The 15,346-nt window shown below is 35.6% G+C and overlaps 1 protein-coding gene across 1 annotated transcript in view; it reads left to right on the forward strand.

The window, feature by feature from the left end:
• The window catches only part of SHC4 (SHC adaptor protein 4), a 130,957-nt gene that overhangs the window by 92,415 nt on the left and 23,196 nt on the right, over positions 1 to 15,346 (forward strand). Inside the window, exons 7-9 of the mRNA XM_081293224.1 lie at positions 3,996 to 4,119; positions 5,554 to 5,725; positions 7,974 to 8,034. Of these exons, the coding sequence (XP_081149350.1) occupies positions 3,996 to 4,119; positions 5,554 to 5,725; positions 7,974 to 8,034 (357 nt within the window). The remainder of the gene's footprint in view (positions 1 to 3,995; positions 4,120 to 5,553; positions 5,726 to 7,973; positions 8,035 to 15,346) is intronic.

Below are 15,346 nucleotides of genomic sequence, written 5' to 3' on the forward strand. Positions count from 1 at the left end.
GTTTTTATTATAGAGGTCTTTCACCTCTTTTGTTAGATTTGATTCCCAAATATTTTATTTTTTTATTTGAGGCTATTGTGAATTGGTTAATTTTCCTAATTTCTTTTTCAGTTGATTCATCATTTATATATAGGACAATAGTTGATATATGGGTGTTATTTTTATATTCTGCTACCTTTCTGAATTTACTTCGGAGCTCTAGAAGTTTTCTTGTGGAGTTTTTTGGGTCTTCTAAGTACAGAATCATGTCATTGGCAAACAGGGATAGTTTTTGAATTCTTCTTTTCCTGTAGAAAAGATAGCCTCTTTAACAAATGGTGCTGGGAAAGATGGAAATCCATATGTAGCAAAATGAAATTGAATCCCCATCTCTTACCCTGCACAAGACTCAACTCAAAGTGGATCAAGGACATAGGCTTTAGACCAGAGACCCTGCACCTAATAGAAGAAAGAATAGTCTCAAATCTTCATCATGTTAACTTAGGAACCAACTTTCTTAACAAGAAAGTACAAGCAGTAAAATCAAGAATCAACAAGCAAAGGAAACAAAGTATGGGAAGAGAGAGCCTACAGAATGGGAGAAAAATCTTTGCCACCTGCACCTCAGATAGACCATTAATCTCTAAGATATATAAATAACTCAAAAAATTTAACACACACACACACACGCACACACACAAAAAAACCTTAGTCAATAAATGAGCAAAGGAAGTGTTCAACATTTCTAGTGGCTAGTGGTTAGAGAAATGCAAAATGAAAACCATACTGAGATGTAATCTCACTCCAGTCAGAATGGAAATTATCAAGAATACAAGTAACAATAAATGTTGTTGAGGATGTGGGGAAAAAGATACCCTCATACATTGCTGGTGGGACTGTAAATTGGTGCATCTGGAAAGCAGTATGGAGATTTCTCAGAAAATTTGAAATGGAACCACCATTTGACCCAGTTATCGCACTCCTTGGTGTACACCCAAAGTACTTAAAATCAGCGTACCGTAGTAACATGGCCACATCAATGTTTATAGTAGCTCAATTTACAATAGCTAAACTATGGAACCAGCCTAGGTACCCTTCAACAGATGAATGGATAAAGAAAACGTGGTTTATGTACACAATGGGATATTACTCAGCCATAAAGAGAAATAAAATTATGGCATTTGCTGGTAAATGGATGGAATTGGAGACTATCATGCATAGTGAAATAAGCCAATCTCCCCAAATGAAAACTCTGATATTCGGATGCTAACTCACAGTAAGGGTGGGTATGGAAAAATAGGAATACTTTGGATTAGACTAAAGGGAATGAAGGGAAAGGAGAGGAGTTGGGAGTAGGAAAGTTAGTAGAATGAATCAGACATTACTTTTCTATGTTCATATATATTCATATATGAATACATGACCAATGTAATTCCACGTCATGTACAACCAGATATATGGGAAGTTGTACTCCATATATGTATAATATGTCAAAATATATTCTACTGTTATGTATTAAAAAAACATAAAAAAGCTACTATGACAGAAAAAGGATAGGATTTTTATAAAGCAAAAAGGGACTTCAAAGATCAGCTGACGGGGCTGGGGTTGTGGCCCAGCAGCAGAGCACTCGCCTAGCACATGTGAGGCACTGGGTTCGATCCTCAGCACTACATAAAAATAAATAAACAAAATAAAGGTATTGTGTCCAACTACAACTAAAAAAAATATTTAAAAAAAAGAGATCAGTCAGTGCATTGTCTTGGTAAGCAAGGACTTTGCCACAAAGTAGCTTGTTCAGGGTCACAAAGATGGTAGCATAATTGGAACTTGAACTCAGATCTGAGTCTTTGCACAGAATTCTTGTAAATATCCTTATTCTCTTTGCTCTCTTACTGGAAATGCAATTTTGTTTTTCTTATTTATTTACAACTGAATCTCTTCTTTCTCTCATTATTTCCTCATCTTTACCCCTTAACATCTTCAACCTTAAGAAAAAATAAAATTACAAAAATTGTTCTCTGATATAATTTCTGATTTTGATTTTATTTTTAATTGGATCATGAACATATAAGATTAAAAACAAAATGAATTACCTTTTTGTAGAATGTAACATGACTTCTCTTGGTTCAACTGGAGGATATATCTCCAAGGGTACTTTGTAGATCTTAGTATATGAGCACTGGCTAGGAAAGAAAGACTATATTTCCAAAAAATGACTCAAGCAATCATTTTTCATTCAATGACTATAAAAACATGCCTTACTATGGAGATTCATGGTAGATTTCACTTCAATAAAATCCAAGTTAATTTCTTAAAGTAAAAATATAGATGTGTTTCAGGGAAACAAGTATTTATTCAACAAGTATTTTTAAGTCCCTTGTAAGTCCCTTATGAGTTGTCACTATGACAAGCTGCTGTAGAGAAAACTAAAGGGACAGTATAAAATGGCAATCTAAATATAGACCAAATGTTTTCTTTTGGTGAGAAGGTTGTGTATTTACAGGTATTCTTAACTGAGTTTTACAAGCACACATTCTTGCAAAAGTGTTTATAGAGAAATAATTCCCTTAAATAAAAGTCACATTAATTATGGAATGAGAATATCTGAGATTCCATGAGATGATTATCAATATCAGTATAAGAAACACTGTTACAGGTTCTATAATTTACTGTTTATCAGCTCTATGAATTCTGTAAGATGGGAATGGGTTGCCTTTTAATTAAACGTTATATCCTTTCCAAGACAATACAAGGCATAAAATCTTGCTTCCAAGTTAATGCCATTAAACCATTCCACAAAGACAGTTATCTCTTCTTGCCTCATATTTCCCTTGTGGTAATTGTTTCCAGTGTTGGTTTAAAAATTCTGAGACCCAAGATGCTTTTCCTGGTATTTAATTTAATTTCCCATGCACTCCATTAAACTTATCACATTTTTTCTTTACTATTCTGAGAGCATAGCTGACATTTTTAATAGTATTCTTATGTATATTAAACTGATATCAAGTGTCTTCTTCATCCCTCAATTCTTCAGGCTATACAAAAGTTCTTTTTTGCCCCCTCATAAGATTTATTGACTCAATCTTTAAATCATTCTAATGACTCTAAGTCATTGTTATGAAACTCAGTCCATTATATTTTTATATTCAAGGCCCTAAATTTGACACCATACTCCAGCCAAATCAAGAATGTTGTTATATGTGGTGGGGAGATAAATTTATAGTCTGTACTGTAAACACAAGCTCTTGTTTTTACATAATAGCAGCAGATTTTCTAACTCATGTAATTTTGAGATGCTGGTAGATGCCTCCACCCCTTATTTATTTTACATGTAAAAATTAGCCTCTTCCCAATAAAAGCTTCTCAGAAAGGTACCCAGTAAGAGCTTTAATATCTTCTGGTAATGATAGCATCACCAGATTTTGATTTTAATGCTTATTAGAGAAATTCATTGGTGGGATTTCAAAGATGGCCATGATTGTACTTACCACTGCTTTATAATAATAGCAATACCAGGGCAAAAAGGGTGACTAGAGAAAGGGATATTCTAAAGCCCCTATTTTTTACCAGCAACTCATCCCCCATGTTTGGAATAGGTTTGGAAAGTTATCTTTTTTCTTCTTAAATATGCAATACAAACACGAGACCTCAAATTACATCTTCTTGTCAGGTACTATGTTAAGATCTCCTGCATTGAATTCAAGAGATAGTATATAAATATTTGTCATATCATTAGTCATGACAGTCTATTTTGATTAAAATGTGGGCCCAAAATACCTGTCTTGGGACCAAAATTTGTGTTTGGAAATCTTTAGATATAAAACTGAATATTATTTTTCTCATTGATTTATATGAAATATGAAGTATTCCTCATTATTTCTCTCTGAAGAGAGCTGTAAATCTATTGCTGCCTTTTGTTCAATTACCAATTAATATTCTGGAAGTATTTTAACTTTATATACTCTTACCTGATTGGAAATTTGTTATAATTTTTTTTGTATCTCTTCTCACAGCCTGCCACATATTAGAATGCCGCAATGGAATGGCCCAAGATGTCATAAGTACTATTGGGCAGGCTTTTGAACTCCGGTTTAAACAGTACTTGAAAAATCCTTCTTTGAATACTTCTTGTGAAAGGTCAGCCAAGAGTTCTGTGATTATTTGACTTGTTTTCTATTTTAAAAATTAATATATTTTAAAATTGACTAAGGAAATTAGTAATTATTTTCTTATAATTAGGTGCAGTTTCAGTACAAAATTATAGTGACATTTTCTATTTTCTTCCATTCATATTTATAAAGATATCTCCTCTTGTTTTGTAACAAGATTACAGGAGACAATAAAAGTAATAAACAATCAGCCCTGTTTCTCTAGTGTAACAGAAAGCTGTGAATTACATACAATTATAAAATAATAAACATCAACAAGTTCTTTGGATTTTTTTAAACCCCAGATCTCTTATGTAAAAACAAGAACCAAGAACAAAATAATAAGAATCAAATGTCTACTATAGAACTTCTTGCTTGCTAATTTGCAGTATAAATAGATTAGCTTTCACTAAATTGTGGCAGCAGGTGGAACACGACATGACCCAATGATCTCGTTGTACTATCTAAAGCACAGAAAGTTCAGAATGAAAACTGAACTCTTTTAGGTCTCTTAGACTCCACCATGTATGGAATGAAGCAAAGCCTCTGGCTTGCAAACACTAGGCTTAGAGATGTCCCTTAATGAGGTAGTCTAGGGTAGCAAATGAGAACCGTTACTAGAAGCCTTGATGCTGAATTTTTCCAGAATAGCACATTGGTCTTAGTGCTATCATTTTGTTTTACGTATAATGAACTCAACAAAACTTTGTGAGTTGTCAGTAGAATTTGCTTGTTCCAAATAGTCTTGATATATTCTTTTTTATAACAAATTTTTATTACTTCTAATTTAAAAGAAAAGCCTATTTGTTTCTTCTTTACCCTGTTTCAGTTTTAAAACCAATTGCATGTTTATATAAATGTACCCACTTACTACATATGGTTCTAATATTTCCTTATGAGTCCCATATATTTGTCTGGATCTGTGCAGACAAGATAGCTAGCCATAGTGTTCTTAGTCTTTTTCCATCTTAGTTTAATAAACTGGGACAGGTCTTCTACCCAAAGAACAATATCTAAATTTTCCTTGAGCAAAACATTTCCAAAATGCAATAATTGAAGCCTGCTGGAGATACCCAGAAAGCCTTTGCATTTTATGACAAAAATGCCTTATATTTAGAGAGTTTATTATTAATTATTGCTTTTATTATTATTATCATTAGTTATCCCTGAGGAGAGACACAAAGCATCACCCTTGGCACTTTTTTTTTTTTGCTTACTCCACTTTGTCTGCAAAAACTAAACAACTCAACCATCTGGTTGCTTCCATCCAGATGTTTGCTATCACGTAGCACAGCTATACACTTAAAACACAAATGCAAAGGTTTTCAGGATGATTTGCTTGGTTCTACTCCCTTTGCATCCTTTACATCACTTGAATTCCTGCCCAACCTCTTAGGGTTTCTTTTTTTTTTTTCCTTTACAGTGAGGAGGTGCATATTGATGGTCTTTCAGAAGAGAGAGCAGATCATGAATACTACAATGAAATCCCAGGGAAGCAGCCACCTGCAGGTGGTGTTTCAGATGTGCGGATCAAAGTTCAAACTACAGAACAAATGGCTTATTGCCCAATACGCTGTGAAAAGTTATGCTATTTAGTAAGTAATGTTTTATTGTTATAGGAACCACCAGTGTAACTATGGCCCTATCACTACAGCATTTCATTTGAGGGTTTCCAAATGCCAATTTAGGGAAAGTGTCATCTTTTTCAAATGGTTGGTGGGAGAGTGAATCATAGTCAGAGCCTGTACCCAATCATTTTTACTCCCAGTCCACCAACCACAGCCTCAGCAGTCTCATATCTCACTTCACTGGAAAGACCAGGCCATCCAACATATTATCCTCAATTTCACCCTTTCCCATCCCCAAGTCTTCCTGTGTTCTCCTTGCTTCTCTTTCTTAGCAACTGCCTCCAAAGCTAATTTTCCCCCTGTGCTCTTGATCCAAATCTCTTCAATTTACCCTTGTCCTGTCCACTAATTTCTGTCTCAGTATTTATCCTCTGTCAGTTCTTTCTCTTCTGCAAATAAACTTGGACTCCTATAATCCAACTAATAATGTCCTACCTCTTTCTTACCTTCCTTTCACTCACAAACTTCCGGAAAGAATTGCCTCTGTCTTTGCTTTCCTATCTATATTATACTATTAGAATTTGAACTCTGCTTGACAACTTGAAAGAAATTACTTTTACAATGATAATCTGCTTTAATTTTAAATCTGTTTTCCTCTCTGTATTTTGCATCTGTCTACAGCATTTGGCATGTTGGCTACCTCTTCTTTTTTAGAGATCTCTTATCTTAGCTTTCAAAGCCCTTCCATCTTGTCATTTTCTTCCCACATTTCTAGTTACTGCCTGTCTACCTTTCTGCTTGCCTGCCTACCTACCTTCCTTTCTCCAACATTTTATTATGAATGTTTCAAATGTACAGAAAAGTTAAAAGAACTATATAGTGAACACTCACATAATCAACATCTGGTTTCTACAATTCACATTTTACTATATTTGCTTTATCACATGTTGCCGTTTATGGTTCATTGATCTATCTTATTATGAACACATTTCAAAGCAAGTTGTATCTTCTTTTCATCTCTTATTTTCTTCTATCATCTCTCCTGAAAATCCCAGCCCCACCTTTCTACAATATAAGCACTCTTTCAGGCTCTGCCCTCGGCTCTCATCTTACCTTTAGCAGGCCACCTGTGCACATACTTCTGTCACCTTCTGTCTTCAGCCCTTATTTACCTCTCCAGCTGTAATGCCAAGTTGTATTACCAAGCTTATTTATATAAAAGTTGAATTTGACATTTTCTCCTCGACTTCAAACTCAATTCTTGCACTGATTTATTCATATTTATTATGGCATTGCAACTTTTTCATGAATCCATTGTCTTTTGTTTTTATCACATTTTTGGTTCCATATTGACTTTGTTTTCAAGACAAGATTACTCCCATGAAAATGTCTTTTGAAGCTACTTAAAACTTTTTCATTCCTGTTATCCTTTCAAATTCTGGTCCTCTCTTGCTTAGATGGTTCTGAAAGCTCCTTTCCAGACTCATTCCTCAAACCCTTCTACACAGTATTGCCAGAAAAATATTTCTTTTTAAAAAATATTTTTTAGTTGTAGGTGAACACAATATATTTATTTTTTTATGTGGTGCTGAGGATCAAACCCAGTGCCTCACACGTGTGAGGCAAATGCTCTGCCACTAGCCACAACCCTAGCCCTCCAGATAAATCTTTCTAAAGCATAGACATTACCCTTCTCAAAGGCATTAGTTGATCCCCATTCCATTGCTGAAGGCAGCTACATATATAGGAATGATTGAAGCCCTTTTATTGGGTGATATTTTTAAGAATAAGTTTGCTTGGTTAAAAACCTCAGTAGAATAGGGTTCCAGTCTGTCAATTCAAAGTTAGGTGGAGGTTGGCTGCATGGCCCTTGTTTATACAATGTCCTGAAAGTCACTTTCTGTCTGAGACTTTAAGTCCTAAAATGTGAGCTCCCAAACAGAAAAGGAAGCACAGAGGACACAGGACATTAGCAGTCTTTATGATCACCCCCCCTACACGATCAGACCCACCTCTCTAACTCCAAAGCAATACTATGAAAAGAGTATGCTCTCCCCATCCAGAATCTCAGTTTCTGACCTGACATTTCTTGTGTCAGAAAGTGAAGTTACCTATTATATTCCTCTGGGAGTATTATAAGTATTTTTTCTTTTTAAAATTTATGCATGTGTACATAAATGTTTCACTATTTAAACGCACCAATAAAAATGTGGAAAGAAGAGAGAAAAAGAAAAAGAGAAAAAAAATAATGTTTCACAATTTGATTTTCATTTAGCCTGAAAACTCCAAGTGCAGCAGTGTTTATGAGAACTGTCTGGAACAAAGCAGGGCAATAGGTAGGTACAGAGTCTTTTCCCATCTGCTACCTCCTTTTAAGTCATATGAATGTGTGTGGCCCTTGCTCTTAAAATCTTTATGGAAAAGTCGTGTATATATAACTAAACACACAATCCTTTTGCTGAAGTCTTCCCAGAGAGGCCCAGAATGCACAGATGTATTACTAGAAAGGCTTGTGGTTCCCTCTTGTTCTTGTGTGATCCATCATGCTGATGATTTTGCAATATGGAGTCTATCACTTCTCTGACATTATGAAAACTTTTTTTTCTGGAACGGTGCTTTCTCTGCTCAAAACTCAAGGGATTTTCATTTCAAAGACCAAACAGTAAACTAATATTATGAAAACTGCCTGTCAAATTCTTTAGGATTAAGATAAAACCTTTGTTCCAGGTTGGCAAAGGAAACAAAAGGGTACTTGAAATGTGAGAGTACCAATTAGGGGCCCATCTGCTCCATACTTACCAGGGTACTACTACATGTTTTTGTTTTATTTATTTGTCTATCTATTTATTTATTTATTTTAGGGTACTACATGTTTTATTGCTGTGTGTGATCATTAATGTTAGGCAAAACTTGTTCACAATGCAAACAGGACATCAGCCGTCAGATTGGAAATAAATTTTCATAAAACAAGTTATATTGCCAGTTAGTCCTTTCATTCTTAAAGTTGTATAAAATATTTATATGGGAAGGAAAGTTTTGCAGCTTTAGAGGGGGAGATGACTGAACAGTATACATAATGCAGTGGAGGACAGAATTGGATAACCACATCTAAAGCTAAGGCAGTGTTTTAACGTATTTAAAAACATGACTCCTGATTAAAATATCATGGCATTCTTCAAGATTACTTAAAACTCTAAACAGAATAATAGGAGATTGCCATCTACAAAGTAGTCACTTCAAGGATCCTTTTATATTTCCTATGCAATTAGCCAGTGCAATCTATTAATTTTATTATTTTTACACAGTGGAGGGACATATGAGGATTTATTGTTTCTAGTGTAACTGATTATCACTCCCTTCCATCCTAAAAAAAAAAAAAGGAATAATAAGGGCTGGGGTTGTGGCTCAGAGGTAGAGTTCTTGCCTAGCATGCATGAGGCACTGGGTTCAATCCTTAGCACCACATAACAACAAAATAAAGATATTGTGTTCACCTATAACAAACAAACAAATAAATAAAGGCATAGTAAGCTAAGGCAGTATTTTAACTTATTTATGTTTTTTTTAAAGAGAGAGAAAGAGATTTTTTTTAATATTTATTTTTTAGTTTTCAGTGGACACAACATCTTTGTTTGTATGTGGTGCTAAGGATCGAACCCGGGCCACACACATGCCAGGCGAGCGTGCTACCACTTGAGCCACATCCCCAGCCCCAGTATTTTAACTTATTTAAAAACATGACTTCTGATAAAAATATCATGGCATTCTTCAAGATTACTTAAAACTCTAAACAGATTCTTAATAATATGACTAATCAAGCTAATAATTGTAAATGTGAATGTCTTTTTAAAATTATGCTAAGATCTGTAATTCCTCCTACCCTCTTTCTTTTCCTTCACCCAGGAAATTCTTAACCCAGGGATTTAACAGTTAGGTACATACCATGGATAACCTGTAATATTGTAAACATCTCCCTGTGCTGAGCTCCCTTGAAAATATTTCTGTGTCCTTTTTAATCTTATTTATATATTCTTCACTTATTCAGCAGTTCATTCAGTGATATTTGTTGAAGACTTCTCATGGACCAGGCACTGTGCTAGCTGCTAGGGATAGACAAAACTAGCACTCATGTACTTTGCAGGTTAGTCAGAAAGACACACATGAACAGATGCTAACAAATGTAATGAATGTCACAAAGCCCAAGATGATATGGGAACAAATAGTAGGAAACCTATTTAATCTAGGGAACTACAGAAGGACTTCCAAAGGAAGTGACAGCAAAATCAAGATCTGAGGGATAAGGAGGAATTTTCCAGGTACAGTGGAAAAGACAGGGAAAGAAAGGGAGGGAGAGAAAAAGACAGGAAGAAACAGAAAGAATGAAAATGAATAAGCTTCAGAACTAAGTGTGCTGGCACCCAGACTGTGGGCAGAGACAGCATGGGGCAGAGAAGAAAAATGAGTCTTGAACCTGTAACAATATCCTAAGGAACGTGAAAGTTTTTACTCCTGCCCAGATACCTCCCTTTCCAGCTTGTTTCCCTCCTCTCCATTAAACAGTCATCATGATCATATCTTGCATCCTCAGTCACCCAGCTTCTGAAGAGAACTCACTGAATGAAAAGTATCAACTTCTAGAATTAGTACAGTATTGTAAATCACAATACAACTATTGGAGGAAAGTGGCATGTTTCCCTCCTCTTCCACCCCTCCCCTTCTTCTCCTCCCACCTCCCCCTTCTCCTCCTCCCTCTTCCTCCTCCTCCTGTTTCCTCCGCCTTCTCTTCTTGTTCTTCCTTTTCCTCCTCTTCTCCTTCTGCTCCTCCTCCTCCCCTTCTCCCAAGAGCTCTCATCTTGATTTTTATTTTTTACATTTTATTCTTCCTCCAAAAGAATAAATTTATGAAGGAATTAACAGAGGCATCATTTTAACCTTGTTCAAGATTTTTCTTTTTGTAAGTAAAGCTTAGTTATAGAATCCAAAATTGATCATTTTTTATTATCTTGGTTTTATTTCTTACTTAAGCCAACAGTGTAACTTCTTATGTCATATGTGGCATTTATATGCCCTAAGCCACCATAAGCAGATCCAAACACACAAGTAGTCTTTATAATATAAGGTTGTTTAGACCTAGGATATTTTTTCATAGAAATAATTTTAGCAATGATGCCTCTTACACAATTACACTACATGATACTATTCTGGTTTGCTTAAACTGGAGCATAAATGTATATTTCATTATGAAAAATACAGTTAAAATTCTGATACTGCCTTTCATCATGGTGGCTCTATGGTAATGATTAACTGAGAACCTTGCAGAGTCTTGGGGAAATGAGAGATGGTATTTGTAATTGAAAAAAGTCCTCCACTAGATATATTCTTCCACAATTAGTCCCTGAACTACAACATTGTTTTTGATGAGGAATCATAATATTAGAAAGCCTTCTTGCCAAATCTTAGCCACTAGCTGGGTGCAGTGACATGTCTGTAATCACAACAATTTGGGAGGCTGAGGAAGAGGATTACAAATTTGAGACCAGCCTCAGCAATTTAGGGAGTCCCTGAGCAACAAGACCCTGTTTCAAAACAAAAAGCAAAGCAAAACAAAATAAATGGTCTGGGGATATGGCTCAGTGGTAAGGGCCACTGGGTTCAATCACTGGTACTAAAAAACAAACAAAAAAACCAATCTTGGCCACTAAAATCCTGGTGGGATAGAGGAATTCAACCCATGCTCCAGAGGCTACAAGAAAGGTCGCTTCTATTGTGGCAAAAGGCATTTTCCTACTGTAATGTCCTTTCATCCCTAGATAACCATAAGTCAGGTCCATATTTCAGGTTTATATCACCTTCCTGTGACTCCTGGGCATGTGTTTAAAAAGTGGTCTGAAATTCTTGACCAATGAGCAAATTAGCCGGTTGCCAGAACAGCAAATATATAGTTTTTATGGCATTTTCCAGAGCTGCATTTGTAAGCATTTGAGAGACACTTATATAAATATTTTTAATAAGGTTTGGATTTTTCCTCCCAAGACATTTATTTATTCAAATATTGACTTAAAACTTGAATTTTGGGAGTATTATAAATATTGCAATAAGTTATTGAAGGATTTAATTGTTTTTGTTCTAAACACAGAAATAATCTCTATCCTTAGCACTAAATTTTTTCCGCATGGAAAAAAATAATTAGCAAAGTATAATAATGTTTCCCAAACCTTCAAGTTAAATGGAAATGTTGATATTCTAAATCAAAGTGGTGTTAAAGTTCCATAAACCTTAAGGGCTTACACTTGAAAATTTTGTTAAAGTACATATATGGTGTATATATTTATTTTCTGCCACAAATCTTCTCTTAGGCAGGTTGGATAGGTTTTCAGAGTAATATTTGGCACAAATAACTTATGGAATGCATAATGGCTGGCATATGTGACTAAGCTCTCATCAACCATATACTTTAGCCTAGAATGATGTTAAATTTGGGTACTGGGTGGGGTGCCTTTTTTAAAAATTTAAGACAACATTGCCAACTTCAGTATGATGTTGCATTTAAAAAAAAGAGCAATGGTAGTTTTCAGGAGAGACTGTATACAGACATCAAGGCTTCTGTGTAATCCTTCTGAATGGTAAATTTGATGTGGTCAACTCAGGCTAATGCTTTGGGAAGAAGCAGATGTGTTAAAGGTTGATTCAGGATCCTCAGAACATGATGGGGTAAAATATGCTAAGATAGGAAAACAGAATAGACATTCAGTCATTTGTTCATTTAGCTATTTTTCTTCTGAGTAATAAACAGGTAATGAAGATGCAAGACCTACTTAAAAAATTTGTTCTAGTCTTTCTTCTTTAGGACTCAAGGAATTTGTGATCTGGAGGGGAAAGATAGACAAGAAAACAGATAAAATATATTATGGAGTGGCATCTAACCCAACTTGAAGGAAGGAAGAACTCAGGAGAAAGCTTTCTGAAGGTTCAGGTTTTAAATAGTTTCAGGGCAGAGTTGTACAGGACAAACAGGAGTTAAAGAATGGAGAGGGTTATTGCAGTAAGAGATAAATATCATGTATTAGCATCTATGAATAAATAAACAGCTGAGCACTATGATAACTATTTATTGATTGCCTACCAAAAGGCAAAGTCTATGTTCAGTGTTTCACTAACATTAGTTCCTTTAATCCTCATGACTCTAGTTTAAAGATATGAAAACTGAATCTTGGTGGGTGTGGGGTATGGGGTGGGGTTACTTAGCTTGCTCCAGGCCACACAGTAAGAAGTACCACAGGGGTGTGAAACAGGTTCATATGAATTTAGAATATTTGGTCATATTCTAATTTCAATAATTTTTTATGAGCAGCAACTCCTAAACAAATGATTATTTAATCACTTGTTATAAATACATATGCCAGTGTATTATGCAGACATTATAAAATACACATAGAATACTTTGAAGTTGGAATTTATGGTAAACAGTTTTTTAACAGTCTTGCTAATCAGAACAACTAGATGCTATCATCAGATAACATTTTGAGACCCAGTATGCATTTAGAGCATTTACTGATAAAGAAAATAGATGTAGATCTTCATTTTAAATCTTGGTAATTTTAACTTTTGGGGACCAAAGTCTCACCTGATTATATTGTTATTATTCATAAGCTCATAATGCAACCAAGAAGTTTGTACTAAGAGTAGAAGAATGATCTTCAATCCTTGATTTCTTTGCAGTGATCTTTTAGTCACTTTCCATTTGTGAAAGTAAATTTAGTTTAAAGTAGATAATACAACTCATAAATCCTCTTAACCAAGCAAATGGAAACTGTAATATGTTGCAAAATACACAAACAAAAGAGGTGCTCTGTTGAACTCTCTCCCTGCAGAAACCCCACTCCTCTCTCAGGAAATCCTACATATGAAGTATGCCACTTGACCAGATAGCATGAAACAGCTGACAAACAGAAAAGGAGTAAAGGAGGAGCAGGTAGTAAGAATGTAATCTGGCTGGGCTTTCCCTACTTGGTGTACTCTTAAGTTTCTATACTGTCAGTTAACAGAATCATAGCACTTAACTCACCATGAGGTGTGGTCCACTATGCATTAGATTTGTTGTAGGGGACAGATGAGACAAGGCACTGAAGATAGCAGGAAATATTATTTGGCTGCAGCCAGGTTCAGAGTGTACAGCTTTTACTGTAATCAATTAATCCCCTAAATCCCAAGTTCAGGTAGTTTCAGAACTTTATGCCCAGCATGTAAGGGGAGGGGCTCAGAAGTTCATAGTCAGCAGAAGTTCACATAAAAGCAGCTTTTTCTTTCACTGTTTTGGGTGGGCAAGTTAACCCTTCAAGGACAACACCTGAGAAGAGGAGAGCTGCTTCTCCCCTTTATTTCCTCCCCCTGCCAGCTGTTACTATGGAGCCCAATTGGTAACTTATTTTATCTTAGAAATGTAGACATCTCTGTGAAGCTACAGCTCATGGCCAGAGCCCTTGTTAAAGGATTTGTCTTTTTATTATCATATTTTGCATTTGCAAGCACACTTTTACAAACTACTATATTGGATAAGTGTTTGTGAAAAACTAGTAAAGGGGTGTTCAGCACCTGCAGTGCTGATTTCTCCCAGGTCACTAAAATAGAGCAACAGGAAAATAGGAAATTTACCTACATTGAACTTTTGTAGAGACTCTTTTCTGGTAGTCTTAAAATCAATTATGGTGAAGATTTCTGAAGAAGCTTAGTTAAGATTTTCTGTGGAGGAAGGGGTGTCACTACAGGTCCTCAGAGGAGTTCAATGACTGAAGCAATAAAGGACTAATGCTGTTTTATGGCAAAGCAATGGAATGTCACTACTTCATGTACACCTCATGGGATAGTACATTTAGCTAAGACTTAAGTATATTTGTTTAAACAGAAAAGCAAAATATTCTATCCTGGCATTCTTAGTAAAGAACTATCTGGATGCCACAGAGTACTTCATGCCATCAGGTAGTGCTAATGTCCATGAATTCAGTATTATATGTCAGGTATGTGCAGGATGACAGCTGTGAACAAAGCAGACGTCATCCCTGTTTTCATAGAGCATATGGTTGAGATGTGTGCAGAACTCCAACAATTAATAACAAATAAAAAATGAATTGTTCTTGTGGTATGGGCTCCAGTGGTTAAGCACAAAATACTAGGAAAGAAGAGATCCAATCTAGTTTGAAGGGTCAGTGAAGGCTTTCCTGAAGAAAGGAGTTTAAACTGACATCTGAAGGGTAAGAGTGATGAATAAGGGGAGAGAAGAGCATGTCAATCAGAGAAGAGGGGCCTTACTATGGAGACCATTCTGCGAGGTCAGTGTGACCCCAAGCAGAGATCTGGAAGGAGAAAGGAGGAAGGGGAGCCAAGTACAATAAAACAGGGCTTACGGCTTGTCAAAGAGTGTGGGAAGCAATCAGAAGGTTTTTAAACTGAGAAATATGACCAGATTTGCAGTTTAAAACATAATTGTAGGCACTATGTATAAAATAGTGTGGACGGGAAGAGAACAGCTTAAGAGGGAAGAAGGAGATAACCTGAGGGTAGAGTCCTATCCATTGAATAACAGAATGAAATATTGCAATTGGTGCAAGGCTGAGGTTGGCAAGAGAAAACTTTGAGAGTAAAACCGATACC

This window comes from Spermophilus citellus, assembly GCF_964194105.1.
Source record: "Spermophilus citellus genome assembly, chromosome: 4".
NCBI lineage: Eukaryota > Metazoa > Chordata > Mammalia > Rodentia > Sciuridae > Spermophilus > Spermophilus citellus.